Genomic DNA, 26,015 nt, shown 5'->3' with positions numbered 1-26,015 from the left:
TTATTGGTGGAACTGTTACGAGCTAGGTTAGATGAAATTATTTGATGCATGAATAACACGTATCCTACGACTCTATTTGTGTTATTGTTTATGTCATGATATCTCAATCAATCATGTGATGCATGCACTTTCTTGTACGTTTGAAGTTTTGTGCTATGTTGATATGACCATGTTTATGCCTTGCGATACACCATAATATACCAGTATAGATGAGCGTGAATGAAATACCACAAATATGTATATGTATGTACATCTCGTAAGAAACTTGGTCATGATAAGTATAAAAGTATTATGTGCATTGTCTTATGGACCTCATGCATGTTGTATATCATATAATCATAGATTACTTCTTCAACACGTTATGTGTAGACATGTCCACCACCGTGTATGGATATGTTACTTCTTCAAGCTTAGATGGATATGTTAACGAGCCGAGACCTCTAAAATAACTCATACTTACCAAGGAGATGAAGAAATGGGCTGGTCAGAAATGTAAGCCACAAGAATTTCAAACCAAAAATAAAGTTTTGATCAAGCTAAAACAAAGTTTTGGTCGGGCTAAAACCATAATACTTTCGGTTTCAAAGTAACAAGAATCAATAACCAGTGTAGATTATGAAGAACCAATCAAAGTCATTCAGATAGTTCGAAAGACCTCATGTATTTCTTCTATGAATGAATACTTACCCCGAAACCCTACAATCCCAATCAAGAAGACATCGGATGCAATGAGGTGACATGACCACCTGCCACGATGAAGAATCCTATTGAGAATGATGTGGAAGAGATCCTGGTTGAGGAGACACATTGAATCAAGGGAGTTGTATATAAGAGTTCACTGTTAATCGAAAAAGAATCCCTAATACTAAGATCGATCAAAAACACATCAAGAAACTAGAATCAGTCGCAATCCACGATTTTGAGTCCGTTCAAAGTCAAGATGATAGGAATGTGAACCAATTAAGTGCAAAAATATGTCACAATCATGTACCATTCCAAGCAAATATGGGCAACAAAATGTTCATATAAACACATTCTTCATCTATAAGAAGACTCATCTCATTTAGAAAACTTTCAAACATCATACCACTCCTTCATCCAATTTTGCTTTTTTTTTCTTTTTTTCTTTTTTTCTTGTGTGTTCTCTACATCTCGAAAATAATGAGACAAATTTTGGGAGCAATCAACTACATTTAAAAAAAAAAAAAAAAAAAAAAAAAAAAAAAAAAAAAAAGAATAAAAGAAAAGAAAATTTATTATGTAGGAAGCACTGTAAAATTCCATTAAAAAAAAAAAAAAAAATTAATATGAAGATAGGGACTAGAAACTCGAAAACAGTCCCCTCATATATCATCTTGCTCCCATTCAGAAGAACGAGAACCTCATGCCATTGCTTGCTGCAAACAAGTTGTATTCTTCAATGGCAGTTTCCTTCTTATTGAAAGCATGGACATCGTCAACAACATCCGCTGCTTCGTTATTTCTCGAAAAATCCCCGACAATATCGTCTTCCTTGGAAGGCATGGGGTTTAAGTTACCTCCTGTTGAAAATGCAACAGGCCCTCCAAAATGGAACAATGAAAAGCTTGAGCTATCCTTTGGGAATATGGAAGTGTCGTTTTGCTTGCGATCTCTGCCTGGTGGTGAACTGATTGCGTATGGGAGTCCAGTGGTACCGATGATGTCGGGATTAGCTACAACATCTGAGCTTTCTGATATGGGGACCTGACTTCGTTCTTCAGTATATACACCATTGTTGGCTTTGGAAGCTGGCTGATAAATAGGAACCGGGCTCGGGTTGAAGACGGGAGCAGCTAGATGATGCAAATGGCCATACTGCATACAGAAGCGTGGGTTATCACTTAAACCATACCCAAGAGGATTGGCATACAGACAGGGATTTGAATAGGAGAAAGGTATTATCCCATTAGTAGCATGAGCTGCTGCTGCAGGCCATGAAACTGAGTTTTGATGGTAATAACCCATCGCTGGAGAAACCTGAAACACTGGAAAGTGAATATTTTGAGTTTGATTCTGAGTTGGAGGAAGTGTCACTTGACATGGGGAGGAGTCCAAACTAACAGCAGAGAATCCTGCTTCGAAGTCCCGGGGAACTCGGTTCGGTGCATTTCCTTGAACTTTACATCCCTCGATCTCTTGCGAAAGACCGGAATGGTTCCTGATCCCCAAGGCATCAACTTCAACTACTTTATCCATCCTTGTCTCACGATGTTCAGAGAAGCCATTCTGAATGGATGCTGAAGATTCTTTTCCTTCTGAGTGATGACTAGCATCTTCGGAGTCCGATGTGGACAACGATTCCAGATTTCCATGGTTCAAGCAGATATTATTACTGTCTCCTTCACTCGGGCATGATGAGCAGCTATCAGAATTTAAAGACCTAGTTCCTACTCGGTTATTAGTCCCACTCGATGTCAATGTCGTGTCTGTTGAATTTACCGAACGCTTTGTTACCTCGCATGCATCTTCTTCTATGTTTTTATGATCCTTCCATTCGAGTCCATTTTGGGAGACTTCATCTGATTCAACACCAGAGGTCGACTCAGTCGAATTACTCTCTTCTTGATCAACTGTACTCGAAGTCACAGCAACTTCACCCCTACAGGCATCATGCCCCGACTTCACAAGGTCAAAATCGGGTTCAACATTAAACTTACAAGTTGAAGACTTCATTGCTACATTTGAATCTGAGTTACTTCTAGGATATTTCTTCTGTGATTCCATGGGCTCCCAAACTTTCTTTGAATAAACGTAATCTTTACCAGGAGAATTGTTTTTGTTTTTCAGTCTTCCACCATCACGAGAATGATCTCCATAGCTGTACCTGCTAGAATGAGAACACTGCTTGGACATATCAAATGACGATTCTGATGTGCTCGCAGATTTGACATCTCGATTAACTCTAACTGAAGAAACAAACGCCTCCGCCTTTTTGTTTAATTCATTATTTTGGTTACAGATGCAGGAACGGTAGTCGTAAGATACCCGGTTGTTGGAAGAGTGCGACTTTTCATTGAACTTAGAGATGTGTCGACCATACGCCTTTAATGAATTTGTTCTTAGTTTCCTGTTTGATCCATTCATGGTCCTCGAAGGAGTCTCCAAACTATCACCATAATATCTTTGCTCAGATCTGCTAGCCCCTGCCCCATTTTCGGAAACTGAAAATCGTCGCCTCTCAGACCACTTGGAAGAATGATCTTGAACTTCCTTTGGAAATTTTAATCTCCAGCGAGAAAACTTTGATGAATCAACCATGAAAGGTTCATTTCCATCATTCCCATCAGTAGGTTTCCCGGCAAGGCCATCATCATATGAACTTTGCACTTCTGAAACAATGGATTCATTTAAAAATTGCTCGTCCAGAGTATCAGAGGATTCAGGAATGCTGGCATCACATGTTTCATCGACAGAGATGGAATTTTGCTCCAAAACACATGGGGATAAGTCCTCTAAGATATCAGAATGAGAACATACTTCAGCTGATTCAGAACTTATCTTATCTTTATCCTTTTCCTTCCCTTTTAATCTTTCTTTTCTTCGGAGCTTCTTCTCTCGTTCTTTTGTCCTTTTCCGCTCTTTGCGTTCCTTTTCTTCACGCTTTTCCTTCTCTTCTTCTTCAAGAAGTTTCATCTGAAGCAAAATTCACATAGGTTAGAAGTAAAGAGAAATCTCGATTCTTGTAAATGGATTTGTGAGTAATGACATAGCCTCGCTTGAAACCTGCTTTTCTAGAGTAATGATTTCTTTGCATGCTATGTGAACTCGTTCTTCCAATAATTTTAGTGCAAGACAAACAAAAATGCTATGAGCATTTTGGCGAGCTGTTCCTTCTCTGAATGCTTTTTCAACCTGACAAAGACCACAAAGTATAAGAATAAAAACAATCCACAATTCCCTAGGGAAAACTTGGATCAGTTCTGGTATCAAATTTTGCAATGCAATCTTAATAAACTATCATTGGGGAAGTTCCTTGGACTGTGAGGAGAAGACAAAACAAAAGAACTTTGAGCTTTCAATCAGATTTTAATAAGCAGATGGGCAAATCCAACAAGCAAAAATTCAAAAGGTCCTTTTTTTTTTTTTTTTTTTCTTTTTTCTTATAAGAACATCGAGTAACGTACAACCGAAAGGGCAGAGACAACAACTTAAAGGCTTGGGGGATGAGGGAGCCCCCACCCAAGGAACTACTTACAATTACCTAGCCAGTCCGAAATAATCATGGATAGAGGTAGATGATAAAAGAATTTTTTATAGCTATGACACCACCAAGAGGTATTTAACTGTACACAATCCCAAAAAAACTCAAAAAGACGAAGACTTATCTTCAAAAGGCCTTCTATTACTCTCCAGCCATAAACTCCACAAAAGAGCTCTAGAAGCAAACCCCGAAAGGATCCCAGCTTTGTCTTTCAGCTTCCAACCACCCAATGATTCCCACAACCAACCATCCACCTTATTGGGAAGAGAAGGTACGAAGAAAAAAAATCCAGCAGCTTAAGTCAACCACGTCTAGCAAAAGGGCAAAGCAGAAAAAGACGGTCTGCAAATTCCTCACTGCACCAGGACAGGGTACAAACCAAAAAACCAAGAACAAGAGAAAAACTCCTCCTTTAGAGACTTTCGTGCATACTCAGACTTCTATGTGCCAACGACAAAAGGAAGATCTTCACCTTCTTGGGGAGAAATCCCAAATTAACTTCGACAAAGAGCCACATTAAGGCCGGTCTTCGGTTCTCAATCTAAAGAAGAGGGATTTGGTTGAAAAACAGCCCAAGGGATCAAGAGAAATTCGGTCGAAAAAGAACCCGAGGGATCAAGAGAAATTTCTTTCAAATAAGAGATGTATCAATCATTTAGGAAACAACAGAATAACTCTCCACTGCACTTATCCATTGTTCTACACCCGCAATTGATTGCTTGATGGCCTTCAAGTAATAGATATTTATATATTACTTCATAACAAAATATTTTTTTTATTAAACTGTATAATATCCCAAATTACATAGATATATAATTAAATTTCTAAATAAATAGATCAGTATACTTTAAACTTAATGTAGTTAAATACAAAATTTAAACTCTAGAGTGTTGAATGCTCATTTCCATGTATTACAAACGAATACAACAACCAAATATCTCTAAACATAAAAAATGTTAAGTGTAATTCAAAAACAGCTACATAATGATGCTGAACATTTATATTTCATTCTGGATGCTAAATATCCAAAGATGTTGGATTTTTTAGAATCCCAACAAACTAATTGACTTACTAGTATACCACAGCAAAGTTCAACGTTGAAGTTAGTTTAAATGTTTTGAGAATTTCTCCTATCTTTCTTCTCCCTAATCCTCTCCAATTCTCCGTGTCTTGCACTGACTCATTTCTTGAATCCACTCTATCTCGGGTAAAACAAACTATTTGAACTGACTAACATAATCTTCACTATTTTCTGAAAGTCTTGGAAGAAATTAACTGCAAATTAGACATCTTTTCTACATCTCATTAAATAAAATCGAAAAGATTTGGAAAACCAAAAACAAAAACAAAAGAAAAAATACAATCACACACACACACACACACGTATAAAGAATCTCATTTAAAAATAATGGAAAACGTTTCATCTGATTCTATAGATGCAGACATTTAACTTTTAGCTGGTTTTTCCTTGTACCAATGTGCCTATCTGGTAACTATATCCCTGGTGCTTAATGAAATTTCTTACAACAAGAACATGAGATCTGTACTATAGAAAGAAAAATATCTCAAATGCAAATTAGCTAGAAGCACAGGCCGAAAAGGTTGCAAACAACATACCTGTTCTTTAAAGATAACAGTTGCAGCATCCAAAAGAAACTCCCGAGCAAGTTCTGGACTCTTCGCATGCTTTTGAGGACGAGAGCAATCTCCATCCAAATCATTTGCGTCCTTATCCATCGAATCATCCTCCTAAAAGCCAAAAAATTCAGAGAACCAATTAGAGTTGCCAAGATTTAGAAGAGGAAACTTTTTCTTTTTTTACAACAGAAAAGGAAATATTTGTCACCTCACAAAGAATTTTAAGTTCGTGAAATATAATATTGCATACGAATATCGGGCAAAATTCTAAGCAGGCATAAAATCCTAGAGAGACAATTACAAGAAAGAGAACAACCTCCTCCTCTTCAGCCTCTTCAGCATGCTCAAAAAACCTCCTAATATTTTCCCCTCTAGTGATTGTAACAAATCCATCACCAACTGTAAGTCTTCGATGAACACATTGTTGACCTTTTAATGCATGAGCTTTCACTGATAGCTCTGTGCAGCGTCCATCTAATTTCCAAGCTCTGAGGGTGATAAAGCATGAATTCAAACCACCAAGATCTAGGCCATTCATTTTGACACTTCCGTTCATGCCAACATTTTCAAATTCCAGAATGTCAGATTTTCCTTCTCCTGATCCAACAGCCCACTCAAAATAATGATATGTCTCCACGGAGTCAGCAAAGGTTTGATGCCAATCGGCCTGGATTGTATCATCTGAGACCTGAGACAATAGCAAATATAATTTCGTTCATGCCAATTGCAACAAGCACGCGTTCTTGAAAAACCTCACAGGGTCTACATAGTCATCATGTCTCGATTCATATTCATCCAAAAGTTAAAATTATAATCCATGATGGTAGAAGAGCGCTTAAAGTTGAAGATAAGTGCAAGGATGCACCTCGTAATGAAAAGCCATATCTGCAACACAAAACCAACTAGTGCAGCAAGGCTCTCTCCTCATGCGCTTCAGTTCCTTCAGCTCCTTGAACTCACGGATCACATTTCTTCTGCAATCTCTACAAAACCTCTTGCTGTCAAACCTGAAAGAATCAATATAATGTAAGAAGCAAAAAACTAATAATTACAAGGCAAGAAAAATGCAGACAAGAGAACTTAACATAAGGATAGATACACAAAGTATTGCTTGCCTTATTAGAATAAATCAGGCATGTTTCCAATATTCCTCAATTACTATGATAATCTGAAATAATATTTAAATTTGTTCAACTAAGTGAAAAACGTAGTAAGTAGAACAATTTTTACAAGACTTTTGAGGTTTCACCTTGAGGCACACTTCAAAATTAGGCTCATATTTTTAGGTTCGATTCTTATGCATTCATTGGATTAGAGGAGGCTATGTCCTGTAAAGAAAAGGCTTATGGTTCCATGAGTTGCACCAAGCAGGCAGAAAGACTAAAATGATTAGTAAAATAATATTAATTTGTTATATCCTCCATTTCACATTTATATAAATGAACAACTTGGCAGAATTATTATAGTAGACCATCTATTTTGAATTCTTTACCAAAGCGACTTTTAATACTAGAAGAAGAAAAAAAAAACCTCCAAAAGAGATTGAAACCACAACCGTTCATTACATAGATGCTACAAACTATATCCTTCTACAGTTCCCCTTTCTCCAAAGGAAATCTCCAGTGCAATTTATCAGGCAAAGTCTCGTAATTTCTTTTCCTCCATCCAAATGAAGTCCATCAAAATTATTTCAGGTTACTACTTTCTTTGGATAAAAAATGTAGATCTATAACGTTGGGAGTTTAGAAAGCACCAGCATCATCCAAAGTCAGGCATCCTCCCTTTCAAGGATTGAAATTCTTCCACATTTCTTTGCCCCGTTTGCTTCCTCTCACAGGTCCATCCAACCTTTTCAGAACTCTTAACATCAGCTGGGTGTTTCATAAGCCCTTTTTTGGGAAAATTCTAGTATTTTGTAGTAGAATTAGGTGGTAGCACTTTTGTGAAGATTGTGGTATGAAAGAAACAAAAGGACTTTGTAGGCAAGTGACTCTACTATTCTTGATGGTTTTGGGGATCAAGTTAAATTGTTTTTGTCTGTTTGGTGGATTTCTAAAAGGTGGATTTCAAGAATTACAAGACTAAAATTTAATATGATGCCTATCCATTTCGCAAGAAGAGCTGAATTCCTTTGTGATATATTATCAACTCCCAAACTTCCTAATGCGAAGGATTTTACAGTTTTCCTCAAATTGATGTTGTGCATTCCTCCATTAAGTTGAGATCCTTCCCAAAGAAAATCTCTTAAAATATTTTCCATGATTTGAACCAATTTTTATGGCATCAAATAAGATAGATAATAAATAGGCATCATATTAGATAGAGTTGCTTCAATGAGAGTATCCATCCTCTAGATATATATGAATGCAGCCAATTGTTTAGCTTCTGTCGAATTCTCTCTAATGTGGGCTCCCAGAAGAGAAATTCTAGGATTACTCCCAAAGGAAGATCCAAGTATGAAGCAGGCCACAACCCCTTTTTGCAACTAAAAGTGATGGTTAATTCATCCAAAACCGCATCTTCAACATTGACCCACAAAACTTCAGTTTTTTCTATAATCAATGTTTAGACAAGTTGCCCGTTCAGGGATAGTGACAATATCAAACAATTGCAACGGGATCCATAGAGAAGAAAAGTAGTGTGTAGAAATTGGAGGTGATTCATGAGAAGATAGAATTGACCTATTCCATTCACCTAGATCAGACCCATTGCTGCCCCATGGCATAAAAGCCTACTTAGAAAACCAGCCACAATGATGAAAGAGGAAAGGTGAGAGCGGATCTCCATGCCTTGAACCTCGTGGGAATTATTTTACCATTGGGTCTCCCCTTGATGATGATTGAGTAATTAGCACTTGATATACAACCTCAAATCCATTTTCTCCACTGTGCACCAGATCCTTTCTCTCTAGGGATCACATCAAGGAAGACCCAGCCAACCTGATCAAACGCAATAAGACCAAGAAGGTAGTTCCAAAAATCTTTAGCTTATAGAAACACCAGTGCACAAAGAGAAACATTAAACTTGGCAAAAGCTCACACCTCTTCCCACAACCTCTCTAACTCTCAAAAAATTTCTCACTCCTCACTAACCAAAATGGTCCATAAATTAGCAAAGAAAAAAAAAAAAAAAAAAAAAAAAAACCAGCGTGCCAAAGAGTATGGCCCTTAACTCAAAAGGTTAGGTGGAACAAAACGTCCTCCATCATAAGACAAGACAACAATCCTTGTTTCAAGCCATGCACATACCAAATGTCTCCAAAAGGAGTCCTAAACCATGAGAGAAACATGCATCTTTAAAGGATATGGCATAAATCTTCATATGCCTTGCTACATAGAGTCTACCACTGTGACCCTAATGAAGGAAAAAAGAAGAACCACTGAATACGATCCATAGTGTTGATTCTCCCATGTAAGACCTGCGATGCAAAAAGTTTAACCTTTTTGGAAATGATTAGCTTCCACACCGAGGAAAATAAAAAGGAAAAAAATTGTGCATGGTGGTTTCTAGAAGGGTAAGAAATGAACGACAAGAAACTCTTTAAAGGGATTGGGAAGCCAAACACCAATATCACTACTACCCAAGGTAAGACTAAGTTTCCCAACAGAGAGAGGAATGCAAACACATCCCACACCTCCCTATCTAATGACAGCAGCAAAAACTTTAATTAAACGCATAAGAATTTTCGAAGTACGAAATGATTGATGCCACAAGACAAATCCTCAAAGAGGAGAGGTAGAGGTAGTACAAACAAGATGAAAAATACTTATGGGACTATCAAACCATTGAGCTTTCCTAGAAATAAGTTCTTAAGTTGTTCCCCACAAAGCATTTTAACAAATTTACAGAAGGGACCATCTAAAGAGAGAACTTTCTAGGGGTTTTTGAACGTCTTTAAAATCCCCAACTGAGTTCCATTCAAAAAGATGAGGACTACACTAACTAGCTATGACCTTATAACATAAAGCGTTCAACTCCAAAGATAAACATCACAACCATTTAGTCAAAAAGCCTCTCATTACAAAATCCCATATTGCCTATGCCCAGCACTCCAAGGTCAACCGGCCTTGGCATTACCTCCCAACCAATCAAATCGAGACTTCCACCCTCCTCATCCCCCTCCAACAAGAAATCATTCAACAACTTCACTTAGCTTTTATGATCAAAAATAGGAATTCTAAACACAAACAAGTAGTTTATTAATTACATAACCCATGGTTGTTTATTCTAGATTCACCTTCAATCCTAATGCCATCTCAAAAGTCTTAACCACTTTTAAAGAGATTGTCAATCACACTTCAATCATCCTCACCTAAAAAAAATGTATTATCAACAAACTGCAAATGAGTTAGGAATGTTCTCCCCTTCCTACACAAAAGCCCTACGAGATTCTTATCCTCCTCACTTGAAGAAATAACTAGTTTAAGACATGGTGCTCAGTGAACCGTACAACAATTATTACTAATGAACTATCTCTCTAGGGATTGTGAAAGATGTTCCACAAGAAATATTTTTATTATTGTTTTTCTTAACAAGAAACAAAACTAATCATTAAGGGAATGAAAAGAGACTAATGCTCAAAGATACAAACTCCACTAGGCTAAGGAGTGAAAATAAGAAAACAATAAAAGAAAGGGAATAAAAGGAAACAAACAAGTAAGCAAAATAACCTAAAATGGATATACAAAGGCATTCCAATCGAGGCAAATATCCTAAGTGAAAAACCAACAAAAATCTTTGATAAAGAATTCCAACAGGTTTCGAGATGAGCATAATCAATCTTTCGAACCAAGAAAGATTCTTGCCACGAAAAATTCTTTGATTCTTTCCATCCATGATTCCCAAAAAAATAGCTTTCACCACATTGACCCAAATTAGATTGGCCTTAGTATTCAAAGAAGGGTCAATAAGTAATAAGTTATTGATTGATCCAAATTCTCCAAAAAGTGGATCCCGCTCAAATAGCTCCAAATAAATTAAATATATACATCAATGTACAAAAGCATCTTATTCCACTACAATAAAGCACTTTTTCACAGTGAAATGTAAATGTTCTATATTAATGGATTTGGTTCCATAACCATGGGTAAGTCAAAATACAAACAGTCAGCTATAAGTTAGAAGTACTAAAATTTGAACAATTCTTTCTAGGTTGCGAACCTCCAAATTATGACGTTCAATACTTGCAAAAAAAACTCCAATTGCTTTTAGTGCAAATCCAAACTTATTGTGGATTCGTACCTTTTAATTCTCTCAAGCAATATCCTTGCTCAAATAAAGACCTTTCTTCTGTCCATCGAGGAGAATATTAGAAGCTATGTTATTCTTTTATGTCCAAGAATCTCCCAAATCTACCCTCTTGGCATCTAACTCGACAATTTTCTTTTGAGATCATCAAGGGGTGGAGATTCAAGCATGTGACCTTTAGGAAAAATGTATTAATGTCTTAACCAGTTGAACTATGTTTAGGTTGGCATAAAATCTACCTGTCTTGATAGTTAGAAAACTTAAGATTTTTAATATCTTAGGGAGCAAGGAGTTTTTAACCAATGAGAGCAAAATACACAACCTGGATGTTGCTTGGCTTGTAAACCATATAATTTACTTGAGCTATAGGTTCTCTAACTGAAAATTATATCTATTCAACAAATCTAGACAGCAGAATTCTAGACTAGCTTGAATCTTCAAAATGCAGATAAAAGATTACTAAAAAAGATGCAAACAAAAATCAGATTCATCCTTACCAAGAAATCAACCTTTTATTTGTTTATGTTAGTTTACTCCAAAATGTGTTCATGATACTTCATATCTCTAAAGGTCACATTATCTTCTCAAATCTCCATCAAGCCTCAACTATCATATTTTCCTTCCATTTATTTAAATGCAATGCATGAAACAAGGGATGAGCATTTGCTAGAGACCTGTACATTAGTCTCTCAATAAAATCTTCTTCTTTCATCCTTAGAAGAGATTGTCGAGTTTCTTCTCCTAATGCTGACCAGAAATCCACCAATGTATCACAAGAAAGCCTAGCAGTGTGCAGGGCGCATGTTTCCCTTGTACCATGTCCCCTGCCATAGCCCGCTGTTCCTTGACTTATCCAGCCTCGACCTCCCCCACCACAAGCATCAGGATAAAGCAATTCACGCTCTCGCTCCCTAGCTCGTGCACTGTCAAATACCTGTTCCAAAGAAAACCTTAACCATTAAATATGACTTAATATGTTGTGCTTAACAGCTAAGAAAACTAAAAATAAGCACTTACATTTTGGAGACCCAGGAAAGACTTTGAATACAAATAGCAGCCCAAAAGTGTCAGCAACCCCTCGCGCGTTGTGGTCAAACCACCCCAAGGATGGACAGATGGGTCTTGAATTTCATCATGAAACCCATTAACTGCCAATGACCCATCGCAAGTTTGACTTTTTGAACCCCCTAATCTGTTGCAAGTGTGATTCACACATGTGTTTCCTTGTTGTAAAGACTTCCCATACATGACAATCTGCAAAAATCCTTCAAGCAGCAAACCATTACATCGAGAGCAGTACATATTCTTACGAGCTTGCTCAAAGAGAGTTTGCTTGTCAATTCTCAGGAGTTTCTGCCTAGCTTGGGGCAGCAGTTCACTCCAAAACTACATTGAGAGTAAACACATCTTTATCAGTCAATGGTCAGTTCATGACATAAGTTCTAAGAAATGCGGGAATTAGATCATACTTATTCCAACTAACGACTCAAATGTCATAATTAAACAATGTGATACTTTAGTTCCCTACAAAGCAGATTTGCTGGTCACAGGGAGCAACATGTAGAGGAAAAATACGAAAATTCGGTAACTGTATTTTGAGTAAAAGATGAAAGGTCTAAAGTGTTGAACTCGCACATCTAAAATGCTAGACACTCCTTCCCTAGATTACATCGGCAGCAGTAGTAAATCCAGAGTTCTATGAAGTATAATTCGGGAAAAAATACAGAGCAGGAAAGTGATCTAATCTAGTGCCAATTATTCCTATAAAAAAAATGATGAAACGAAAACTGGAATTAAATCGTCTGGCAACGAAAGAAATGAATACCTTCTGGAGCTGAACGTAGCTAACATCGTCGCGATGCTGGGACCAAAAGCCATTGGCGGAGAGCGAGTATACAGCCGATGACCCACCATTTAAATGGTCATTTTTTTGCGTTAACCCAGGCATCTTTCAAACTCTCATAGTTACATTTCTCAATTCTTCCATTGTCTCACAACCCGAAATCAACCCAATCTGATCGGGAGGCAAAAAGCAAGCGAAGATGGAATAGCAGCTAAGAATTACAATCGCAACAGGTAATTAGAAGAAAAAAACAAATACTAACAGATCGTCGGCGGATCGAAATAACGCCGTCCTCCTGAAGCAAATCTGGTGAAGAGTAGGAGAGGATTGATTATATCGAATAGGATTGGATTCGATTGGACTGGAATGAAATAGCATAATATAAACGGAATTGAAGGGACATCAAGATTCAAGAAGAGAAAACGGATGTAGGGGTTTCTGGTTGATGACGATGGATTTGGGTGCTACGATTATATTGCAGAGAAAGGAACAAGAAAAAAAAAAAATGAGGCCTGCGTAGAAATAAGAAAGAAACTGTTATATCACTAATTAGCCGAATTATATATATATATTGTTAAATTTAACTTAACTTTACAAAAATTATATATTTAATTTATTAACCTTTAAAAAATTTTAATTCAACTTTATTTTTAATAAGTTGTTCGAGTAAATTTAACGTTGACGTGGATTGTTATAGGTTAATATAGCCCGTATATATGGCAGGAGCATATACGAATTGAGTTAGGTCGAGTTGAGAATTTTTTAATCAATATGTAGGGAGTATATGATTTAGTTGAGTCTAGAATTTTTAGATCGGTTGCGTTGGAAACCCAAATAACTCCAAATTTGTTTCACAACCTAGGGCGGCCCAACCCAACCCAACCCTCTATTTTTTGGTTAGGTTAGGTTTATGGTTGTGGGTGAGGCGAGAAGATGCATTTGCAAAGTGTGTTTGCGTCTAGTTGTGATCGTAAGGAGTTGCGTCTATGAGAGGTATCTTATTTGCATATGGCGGCGATGGCGAGGGCAAGGAGTGTGGCTGACAGCATGGGCAAAGGCGAGGTGATGAGCTGTGTCTGGTTTATGAGGGCGAGGAGTTGCATGCATGTGTGCGTGGGCGTGCTTTGTTTTAAATATATATATTTTGGACCAGGTCGGAAAATTGACCAAAACCTTTGGCTAATGAACTTCTAACTTGAACTTAACTAGTTTGGTTCTAGAAAATTAACCCAATGAAACTCAACCCTTATTATTGAAGTTGGGTTGATTGAGTTTTTTCGAGTTTTTTAGTTCGACGTACACCCCTAACAATATAACGAAAATCGACTCAAAACCTTTCTAGTTTTCATATACCACGAGTTTCATAGCACAAAATGCTGAAATCGTCTTATAGCATTTAATCCACGGATTTAGAATAAGTGAGAACCTAAGTTTATTTGAAAAGAAACTATTGAGATATGATTCAAAGTATTCAAAATGAAGATATGATTTGAAGTAGTTGAGATATGATTCAAATATTCAAACTACCAAGATTTTAAGAGATTTTAGGAGATTATCAGTAGATTTGAATTTATCTAGATTTGCATGATTTACTATTTCTAGTCCAGTGTATTAGCTATAAATACTGGAATTATGTAACCCTCTAAGCATCAAGTCAATAGACGTTAATAGAGCACTGCAGCTTCTATCTATTCTCATCTATTCCTGTCTATTCCTATATCCCTTTTTTCCAATAGAAGTAAAATAGACAGATATTGAGCCAAACATGCAATTTTATTGCGCCTTTGATCATTTATACGATCCTGAAATCGTAAGAACCTTCGATAGAACGAGAGCCCATCGACATAGAACGTCTGCACACTATGAATCATATGTGTTTGAGAAAAGTTCATGCACAATGAAGGAAATGGCTTGCATTGAAGCATAGATGCTCTACCCGAGTTGTTGTGCATACTTTGCTTTATGTTTTAAATTCTCTTAACTTATTTATTTTTCGTTTAAATACAACAAGAAACGAAATTCAAAACAACTAACAAAATCGACATAAAAACTAGACTTCCGTTGCATTTGTTCCAAATCTACTTTCCTCATCGATAAGCTTCTAGTTATCACTTGAAAAAACGTGTAAGAACTAAAGTGAGTATGAAACTTAGTACGTAACCTACTTTGCTCTTAATTGTGTCCATGGTGGATGCTAAGGTATTATACTCTATAACCTGACCAAAGGCTTTACACGGTTTCTGTTTTAAGGACCTTGGTCCTAAGTCATCGGTCTTTGTTCATAATACTTGGTTAGTCTAGTCCCTAGTGTCACAATCCACGGAGCGATTTTGTCCTTGAGAAAGTTATGGGGGATGATGACTAGTTTAAGTGGAGGAGAATGTCACAACTGTTGGTGTTAATATAACACATGCGGAAGCAATTTGGATCTTAGGCACTTTTAGAACATCAATTATTGTAAATAACTAGCATGTTCATAAGTATTAAAACTTAATGAGTTTAAATACTAACCTTTTGTAGTTCAAACTCCTTTTGCCTCACGAACAGGTTTCGAACCACCACTAGTGTCTTCTCCACTATCCTCCGGCCTTAGAACGGGATTGTGGAATCCGGTGAGTGACTAAACTTGGGAGGGATTTTGTATATGTGAAAGAGAGTGTTTGTGAGAGATTTTTCTCAAGGTTTTTTTCATCAAGATCAAGAATCCCTTCCAAGTATCATGATCACTCTATTTAAAGAGTCAAGTTTGCATGTTCATGCAAACTTGAGATCACCCAATTTTGACACTTAAAATTCCACTCAAATGTTTGGGATTATGTAGCAAGCATGCATGTTTGAGTTAACCAAATTTTGACACTCAAAATTCCACTCAAACTTGTGGGGTTTATTTGGCAAACATGCAAGTTTGGTTGAACCAAATTTTGACACCTCAAAATTCCACTAACATGGATTTTTCCATTAGATGAAAGTCAACATTTTGACTTTCTTCATTTTAATTCAACAATTAATTTGAATAATGAATTTCAAATTAAAGTAACATTAAATGATTAATTAAACTATTTAATTAATATTTAATATTAATTCAAATGTCAATCCCAATCAATTCTAACACATAATTGATTAAGATATTTAAATCTTATTTAAATATCTCAGATTCTCTCTTTTCGTTTAATTCGTAAATAAAACAAAATTGCGGTTAAATATATCGTATATATGTAACGCATATTCCCTAATTTGAATTCGAACACTTCGAACTCACTCGTCACACTGTTCTATGGTTTAGTCCGATATGAGCTAGCAGAGGGACCTAATGGACCTATAGATCATGGGCTCCAACGATCCAAGATTAACCGATTAAACTCATTAACCTGGTTAACCAACATTCGTTAACTACTAGGACACTCCACTATAGCCTAGTAGTTGCACTTCCCTCACTATAGATATATTTCTGTCCATATGATATAACCATGATTAGTAAGTCGATCCTTCACAGGTTGTTCGTAACTAGAGCTGGGTCAATTTACCGTTTTACCCCTGAAGTTACTTCTTGTTCCTTATGTCTCACTGATCCTCTAATGAACAATTGGTTTGTGGTCCAACCAGTAAACCGAATCCCTCTCAGGCCAATGAGAGGGTGGGGCCCCTTGTTCAAGACCTGGAGTCAGTGCTTAAGGGAACTACCTTTCTTCTATCCCTAAAAGTGGGTAGGAGTGAATTTCGTCTTGCACCCCACGTCCCCAGCCATTCACCCAGTCTTACCCCTGAAATGGGAGGCCTGTTGAGTCGGCGAACTAGAGCCACTCTCACCCATGCAAATCTAAGGATAATTCCGAATAAACAGGAGTTCATGGTTAGCTTAGGATTAAAACCGAGTTACCTAGGTTATCGAATGAAAAGAAAATCAGTCTCAACCATAAACGACTTTATAAAGTGAGAGTGGTTTTCTTCATGGTCCGATCTTATGCAATACTCATTGCATAGGACGCCCCCACTCACATGTCTCCACATGTACAATTTAGTGATCACATTGTTTATATCATATACAAAAGTGGGCCGCATCCATAGTGTCCCCAAAATAAGGTACTCAGCCTTATCCTTATACTATAGATCATTTTGACTATATACTTGAACTTGATCCACTCTTATGTCTCTACATATAGTTCAAGTAATCATACTATAGCCAGAGTGTTCTTAGTTTATTGGATTTAGATTAATGATCGTAAAGTTCACTTTATTGAAAATACAATATATCTTTGTTTACAAACTATGAGTTTTAGGACATAAAACCCAACAACAACCATATTAGGAAGAAAGTAGGTTGTGACCCTCAAGTGGTGCCCATCCGATCACACAACGGGCAAGGTAGATGAGTGCCTTGATGTCACCGAGGAGGAAAGTACATCATCTAACACACCAAAGAGATGTACATTAAAGCCAAACTGAGGCATAATCAAAGAGGCAAATATCGACGCGAGGGACAAAGATAGACTTGATAAAAGGCCAAGTAGGGCCTCGAGCCTTAAACTCGAAAATCAGAGTTCTGGAGGAAATTTAGGCATGCAGCTCTGGGGTCAAGTTCGTCCATATAAAATATGAAAGCTCGCCAAATTTGGTGTCAAACGGACAATGAACGGACGCTCCATGATACCGTATAATCGTTAACCAAAATCATGTCTACACCTGCCAGATTGGAAATACCTCAAAATGTACTCAGGAAGACATAGTGTCGAACTCTCCACCATCTCTAGGCCTTGTGGCCCAAATGAGCTACCATGTGACACATGTGTGTGTCACAGTGAGGGGGAGTTTTGCGTAATGAGTGTCTCGGATGAATTCCTTTGAAATAGGTCTTTTAAGGAAAGTGTCTGACAGCATGGGTGTGCCGGCATTGCGCCCCAACTCATGTATCAGAGATTTGTATATGCATCCACTATCTGGTACGAAGTCTGTAAATGATATGGCATGGACACCGGAGGTTCAGTTGCCTCGATAGAACCCAATTCAATGGATGTTCAAGATATTCTGATGGGCATGAACGAGGGAGCTGTGATGACTGATGACATCTCAGGACTTGGGATGGTTTCAAGACATGTGAGCCATGTTGATTAGAAATTGAGATGACATGATGAGATATGACATCACATGTGAGAGACCTTGGCACCAAGTAGAGGCAAGGTCAAGTCAGATGACTTGGCCTAGTGTAGAGGCAAGTCGGATTGAGCCGTAAATGATTGAACAAATATGCACAGGAGGTGTATGTGGCCAAACAAGCTTGGATTCCGAATAAGTTATGTTCGATTGGTGAAGACAAAACCACAAAAATGGATGAAAATGTATATGAGGCTTGAGTTTTCCTTAAGGTTTGTCAAGAGCGTGTCAAAATCATGACACTGCACAATTGAAAATATACAACCATGACCGTTGGTATCAGAGTCACACTTTGTGTATCTAGTCAGACAAGATAGTCAAAGAAATGAACTTTAGAGTTGAAAGAAGACATCACAAATGCGTCAAGAATATCAATATCGACAAGACAGTTGTTTTTCAAGATCAGAGACAGTTGTGGATTGAAGCCAAGACTCTCCCAAGCTCAAGAATGTTGGATGTGACACATCAACAAGGGGAGTTCTACCTATCAAAAGTAAGAACCAAACTCATTTGCTAAGGCTTCCGGTTCCAATGTGGGCAACAGATGAATCAGATGGCACAGTAGGTCAATGTCTTCCTAAGAGTTATGCGCATGAGATGAATAATGTCAATGGTTGTAAGAATAGAAGCCGAAACAGTGATATAAGCATCAACCAAGGGCCAAATGGAGCACGAGGAAATCCTTATGGGGGACGACATTGCTGCAGAGAGGCAACTGAGTTCAATGGGGGAGGGCCCAAACGAATGGGTTGCTCACCCCGTGGGAGTGCTCCAAGAAGCGAGCACCTGTGTATTTTTTTAGTCATTGCCTCATGCCTAAGGTGGATGGTTTCACAAGAGTTGTCAAGACTAGCATCTGCTCGAAAAGAGAGCATCACACTAAACGTGGGCATAGAAAGTGAAGTTTGCAGTAAGACCAAAAAAGTGTCAAGACAGTGATTGTCGCACGAAGGTGGCCAGTTGAGAAGTTAGTTGAAGTGCAACGTCAACATGGGGCTATGTTACAAGCTTTCAGACTTTTTTACCGTATGGGTTGGTACCACAATGAGCAAATGTCTACCATAATGAGCAAATGTCTTGGTTGGCTTACGAGCGTCGCCCCAAGGGGTGCACTGTTGTGTGCAACTCAGAGAATACGAGTGTTGAGGCCAAGGTAGCCATCTTGGGGCGCACTCTCCCTAGCTTAGGCGAGGATATGCCGAAGCTAGTTAGTTTGTCATGGTTTGTCTGGTGAGTGTCAGGTCGAGTCTAAGAGAAGGACGGAGGAGGCCCCAAATAAGATAGCGCGCAACCATTGGACATTATTTTGTTGTGTTTATATTATGAGTCTCGGAGACCGAGGGAAGGTCAGTCAATGGGATAGCTCATAACTAGTGCACAATTTTCGTATTTGTTCAAAGGCACCTTAAAGGGAACGCATGATGTCAACTCTTCATCACCCTGGACCCTATGGCCTAAGCGAGCTACACTGTGGCACATGCATGTGTCACAATAAGGGCAAGTATTGCGAGACAAGTGTCCCGAGTGACTTCCTTTAAAATGGGTCTTTTAAGGATAGTGTCAGACACCACAGGTGCGCTAGCATTACACCCCAACCCATGTGTCGGAGGTTCTTATATGTACTCGTTATCTGTACGAAGTCCGTAAATGATATGGCATGAAAACAAAAGGTCCAATGCCTTGATAGAACCCAAATTGATAGATATTTGGGATGTTCTGATGTTATGAACGACACATGAGCCCGTTTGCGATGGGCATCCCAATACTTAGGATGACATCAAGATATGTGGGTCATGTTGATTGAGAACCGAGATGACATGATGAGCCCGTTTTATTATTATTATTATTATTATTATTATTATTATTATTATTATTATTATTATTATTATTATTATTATTATTATTATTATTATTATTATTATTACTATTATTATTATTATTATTATTATTATTATTATTATTATTATTATTATTATTATTATTATTATTATTATTATTATTATTATTATTATTATTATTATTATTATTATTATTATTATTATTATTATTATTATTATTATTATTATTATTATTATTATTATTATTATTATTATTATTATTATTATTATTATTATTATTATTATTATTATTATTATTATTATTATTATTATTATTATTATTATTATTATTCGGACAAAGATGCCAGGTCATTTACCATATAAGTTCTAGGGGGTGAAAACGGTTTTTTATTAGTGCAAGGGTAAAAAATGCATAGGTTAAAAGAGAATGGAAGGTCGGTCCTTTTTACTGAAGTAATAGAGTCGGTCGCCTTGTTTTTTAGTAATTGACAGCACAGAATTTGGTCGGTGTGTTGGAAAAATAAAATATTTATGTTCTACTTTTTTATTTCTTTTTTTTTCTTTCTTTCTTTTAATGCAAATTGGACTCTTCTTTCCATTTCTTTTCCCTTTTTCTTTTTGACAAATATACCAAATATTCCTTCCTATTTTATATACTTAAAAATTTGTTATATTTAACCCGCTCAAACACATACATACAGTGAAAATTTGTACCTACGATCAGATGAGAATGTAACGTCTTAAATAGTTAAACGATACCCAAGTCGATGATTAATACTCAAATTGGCTGGCAACTTTTATGGATAGTTAAACGACATTCAAATTAAACCCAAATCGACGCCTAATACTCAAATTGACGGCCCTTATGGATGGTTAAAAGATACCCAAATCGACGGTTAATACTCAAATTGGCAACTCTTATGGAAGTAAACGATACTCAAATTGACAGTTAGTACTCAAATTGGCAATACTTATGGATAGTAAACAATACCCAAATCAACCGTTAATATTCAACTTGACAACCCTTATGGACGATAAACGATACCCAAATCAACAATTAATACTCAAATTGACAACCTTTATGGATTAAACAATATCCAAATCGACAGTTAATATTCAAATTGGCAACTTTTATGGATGGTAGTAAACGATATTCAAATCGACAATTAATACTCAAATTGACAATCTCCATTTCGATGATATGCTATTAGTACACATAATAAGGTCTAGTCATTCATATGATACAAAGATCCATTATGTACATAATAGATTGATTCAAAAGCAAAATGGAGTTCTAATCATGATCTAAAGTGAAGAAGAACAGCTCACGAACACTTAATGCCAAGAAATTCTATTGAAATGATACTGAACATAACACAAACCCATAAATAAAATCTACCATCAACAACTTCTGGGGAATGCCCGAAAAATGCCCCTAAACAAGAATATAACACAGCAAACAAAGGCTTTTCTTTCATGATGCTTTCCCCTTCATTTTACCAATAGAGCAAGAGAGAAAAGTTCATTCATCATAGCATGCAGTCTGTTCTGGCTGGCAGCCTCCGGAAGAAGTTGAGTGGAACGGACGGGAGCTTGTACCGAAACCTTGGATGTCTTAGCACGTAAATCCCCGAAAGGAATGCCACGACTTGGAATGGTGTAACGTACAGAACTATAGCAGAAACCAGGCAGAAGAGCACAAACAATGCTGAAGCTCTCGGGTCGCGCCAACTGAGTAGAGATTGCAGCCTCTCGCCCTGTGTAGCTAAGTCCCCGACTACTGTCTGGATCCTCCCAGCAATGCTCCTCAGCCGATCGTATCTCATCCTCACGACGTCAGGAGGGGAGGAAGTTGGGAAGGTGTCGAATTCCTCGTTCAGTTCGTCGGGGTGAGCGGAGTCCGCATGGGAGAGGCGGGTGTCCATGTGAGGCGGGTGCCTTGGCCTCCATCTATAATGCCAAACTCCAATAAGGAACAGATAGAGGAAGATTGTAGGAAGAATGAGCTCAGGGTACATCACAAGGATGATGAACAAAATGTGTATAAGAACAGTTGTAATGGGGTTTCTCCAATGGCAAATCTGATCAAACCATTTTCCAACTGCAATCAAGCCACTGAAAACTCCCATGATTCTGAAGAAATTAGCCTTGCTTCTTCTCATGCTCCACATGTGGGAGCCTACATCGAGCATATACTCGACAACCTCTTTTCTCAATGGTGGTTCAGCACGGGTCAGCCTCATCGACACAATCTGAGTCGCTTGGTGCCGAAGGCTATCGAGCTGGCTCACTGTTAACGGGTGAATATAGTGCATTTTGGGGAGGAGGGGATGTGAGTACATGTGTAACATGTTTAGCAAGGAAGAACATGTAAATCTCACAGCCAAGTGAATCTCACCCATCTTCTTCACCCCATTTGGGTGCAGAACCAGCAGAGGATATGAATGAGTATAAACTCGATCAGTTTCGAGCGTGGAAAGGCGAATTCTTACCTTCCCTATCCGTGCATCTTTTGATCCTCCAGCCTTATCCCCACCGTGCAAATGGCAGTTGTCAAAAACCCCAATTGTAATGACAGTACAGGGATCGAAAACCTCCCAAGTGTACTGCTCATTCCACCTGGGTATGAAACTGTCGATGATCGTCCTCGTTCGAATCCACTTCTGCCCATACTTAGCAACACAGTATGCATCGGTCGTTCCACGCCCATCTTTCGTCTTCATCGGCATTAACCCCTGAGCATTCAGAATACCCAATTCTAAAACCCCAATGTTGTTCTTCCAGAGCTGTTTAGCCGTCGGCCGAAGATCGCTACTGTAATGTGTTGATTCATCCAAAACATGATAGCCACCTTCCAAACATATCCTCATGTGAATCCTACTCGAAAACTTGATTTCCTTCTTCTTCTCCCCTTCAACGAGAACAACGTGTTTCTCGAGGTTGAACCATCTTGTGTTCACAGGTCTATGGTCCAATCTCCTGTCTATATACTGCAGCGGAATCGCACACCGTCCTAGAACCTCGTCCTTGTTTGGTGCAACCCGATCTTCCACACTTAGAATCAAAGGCTCCTCAAATGGTTCAGCTGCAACAAACATCAAGTCCTCATTCCACATTGGATTGATAGTTCTAGACTGGGAAATTCTAGTCCTCAAAGCCTGATTTCCAAGTATAGCCTTAACGAAAACCTCTGGATACCGACCCTTATCACTCGGCTGCAGATCCTGAGCTTCAATGATATTCACCCTCAAATACCAAAGCTTAGGAGAAAGATAGACCTTAGACCGCATATTTGCAAGCCCATCAGCTCCACTCACAGTTGCAGCATCTGAATTCCAAGCCTCAGGAAACGCTTCATCCGCTTGTGTTCCCATCCAAACAGCCAACATCAGCTCTCCTTTCGCCCTCTCTCCCTTCTTATCATCCAACCGATACCATTGTGGTGCCAAAGGACTATCCGGTGGTACCCTTCTCGGAACCTCATTCAAGTCAAAAAGAACTCTCCCAATGAAATCATCCTTAAGAGAATCCTTATCCTTCACAGTCACCTCAAGCACCGAAGCCTGAATCCGATCCTTCGAAAACGCAAACACTTGGCTCCATTCAGGATTCGACTTCTTCTCGAAATGCCGAGTCGTACCCTTGTAATTTCCAAGCTTAACCTCCACGTACGGGTCGCAGCTACCGGTGACATCTTTCGCAGGCAAGTCTTTCGCCTTGACAACCCGAACATAGAGGTAATACATTTGCTCAACGAGGTCATAGGTGCTTGCTAGTTTGTCACCAGTGACCTTCCCCCCACCAAGGTGGGGATTGGTCTCTTTCAGCAAGAAATCTTCTGGTGGAGGCTTTTGCATCATCTTCACAGTTCAAACGATTTCACAAACACACCTAAAAAAAAACCCCAAAAACAAACCCCATTTTAATGAACTTCACTTAACAAAAATTCAAAATCTCGCCCTAAAAAAACTCATACATAGGAAAACAGAGCCATAGTCCAGTCGTTACCACAAAAATAGGCAACAGAAAATCACCCAAAAACAAAAATCTCCGAATGTTACCGTTTGCAGAACCCAAAAACAACGTTGGAATTTAAACAAACACCTCATAGGCAGAACACTTGTGTTATCTATAAATGACTAAAAACTTAAGAAAGAGAATCCCAAAGTGTCCAAAGGTTAAAAGGGGTCTAAAAGTTCACCTGAGAAAGCAAAAAACCTTCAAAAGCTTCAGATCTAAAACGTTCTCACACCCTGAAGAGAAAATGAAAATGCAAAGAAAGTCAGTTCATGAACGCCCACAGATCCAAAGAAAACAGAACAAAAACACACAAAAACAGAGCAATGTTGTTTGGCGGCTGAGAAAAACGTCACAACAAGAACAACAGAACAAATTTCCCTTCATTTTCCTTCATTTTCCAGGGAACCAAACAGATCAAAAACAAGAAACACAGAGATCAAACATGAAAACCATCTCTACAAACACCAGGAAATGAACCTTCCAAACCCCTTTCAATGGCATTCTTCAAGAGAGGACCAAAAACGAAACCCCATTGCAGAAGAGCCAAACGCAGGTGGGTTTGAAGAGAGAGAGAAAAGCGGTTTTTAGGGAGTGGGGTTTTTGGGTGTGAAAGAATCTGATGAGTGAAAGACGAGTATATACAAAGTGAAGTGAACTGTCTATTTCTTTTTCTTTATTTATTATTTGTTAATTATTATTATTATTATTTATTTATTTATCTTTTTTTAGATCTAATCCACCTTTTGATCTAAGCTTTTGTTTAAAATATTTAAAAATAAATAATATATCTGAATATTTTTATTGAGAATCAATTGTTGTATGAGAAATAATATCAAATTATATAAATAAATAATATTTGTGTTTATATAATTAATTTTGTCAAAATTATTAAAATAATTATAATTAATTAAATTTTTTATTTTTATTCTTAGAATTTAGATTTTTAAGTTATTGAGTGATTAATATTAATAATTATTTTAATAAATAATTAATATAGTCATCCAATTGAATAATTAAATCATAGGAAAATTTTATATCTTAAATAAAAAATAAGCATTTTATGAATAAAACTGTAACGTTTTTTAATGACGTCCAATGAATGACACTCGTTCAAGAAAATTAATATAATAATATTTCTACTCATGGGTGTTCATATGACCTAATAATACTCTGACTAACTTGAATTACCCGGTTAGATATTTTCGGTTTGACTTGAGTTGAATTTTTTAAAATTTGAAAATTCAGATCAATGGGTTGACATTTTTTTACCCGACCAACTTGAAAATAATGTTACAACTCAACCCTATCCTATCCTCGAAGACTAAGAATATTTAGGTAACCAATATTAATGATGTGTTGTGACTTGTGAATGTTTGATATCTGAGTTTTATAAAATTATGAGATTTAGTTATTAATGTAACATATATTATAGAAGAATAATATTTTTTAAAATAATTAAAAAAAAACATTTTGACCGACTGGGTTGGTTGGGTTGTTTCTTGAACTCGCTCATGTGACCGACCTAATCAACTCGAAATTTTATTTTTTCAACCTATCTCAAAAATTACAAAAAAAAAATATATATATATTTATTTATTTATTTTAATTTAATTTAATTATTTATTTATTTTATTTTATTGAGATACTCTTTTTCACATGATAGAATTAAGGACAAGGCATGAGGAGCGAGCGTTGGAAGTGGTTTTTTGAGGTGGGAATTGGACTCATTGGCACGTGCGATTAACGGTGTTGGTGTTTGCACGTGTGGAAAGTGATTTTGGGGTTTGAGCCGGCGTATGCACGTACGGATACTGCTGCTGTTATTTTTCAAAATTTTAAATTATTGGTTTTCAATTTTAATTTATTTTATTAGTTTTTATTGGACCAACCGTCAATATTAAAATATACTATTTTATATATATATATATATATATATATATATATATATATATATATATATTTAATACTAACGAATTCTGTTGGAATAATTTATTTGATACTGAAAAATAATACATTTGTACAAAAAAAAAATAATAATAATTATCTAAATAAAATTTTG

The 26,015-nt window shown here is 37.2% G+C and overlaps 2 protein-coding genes across 2 annotated transcripts; both read right to left on the bottom strand.

The window, feature by feature from the left end:
* Window positions 1–1,237: 1,237 nt before the first annotated feature.
* LOC111781381 (uncharacterized) lies at window positions 1,238–13,465 on the bottom strand. The gene is made up of 9 exons (XM_023661939.2): window positions 13,213–13,465; window positions 12,933–13,121; window positions 12,125–12,493; window positions 11,782–12,041; window positions 6,726–6,867; window positions 6,177–6,548; window positions 5,840–5,971; window positions 3,745–3,873; window positions 1,238–3,654 (listed from the first exon to the last, which is right to left on the bottom strand). The coding sequence occupies exons 2-9, from the start codon at window positions 13,053–13,055 to the stop codon at window positions 1,366–1,368; spliced, it is 3,816 nt and encodes a 1,271-aa protein (XP_023517707.2). The 5' UTR covers window positions 13,056–13,121; window positions 13,213–13,465; the 3' UTR covers window positions 1,238–1,365.
* A 7,801-nt stretch (window positions 13,466–21,266) lies between these two features.
* LOC111781337 (FT-interacting protein 3) lies at window positions 21,267–24,591 on the bottom strand. The gene is made up of 3 exons (XM_023661869.2): window positions 24,434–24,591; window positions 24,138–24,189; window positions 21,267–23,827 (listed from the first exon to the last, which is right to left on the bottom strand). The coding sequence occupies exon 3, from the start codon at window positions 23,794–23,796 to the stop codon at window positions 21,466–21,468; it is 2,331 nt and encodes a 776-aa protein (XP_023517637.2). The 5' UTR covers window positions 23,797–23,827; window positions 24,138–24,189; window positions 24,434–24,591; the 3' UTR covers window positions 21,267–21,465.
* Between the last annotated feature and the right edge of the window lie 1,424 nt (window positions 24,592–26,015).

Source organism: Cucurbita pepo, chromosome 19 (genome assembly GCF_057944985.1).
Source record: "Cucurbita pepo subsp. pepo isolate OVF chromosome 19, ASM5794498v1, whole genome shotgun sequence".
NCBI lineage: Eukaryota > Viridiplantae > Streptophyta > Magnoliopsida > Cucurbitales > Cucurbitaceae > Cucurbita > Cucurbita pepo.
The sequence above is the reverse complement of the archived record's forward strand: the minus strand, read 5'-3'. Positions and strand labels throughout refer to the sequence as shown.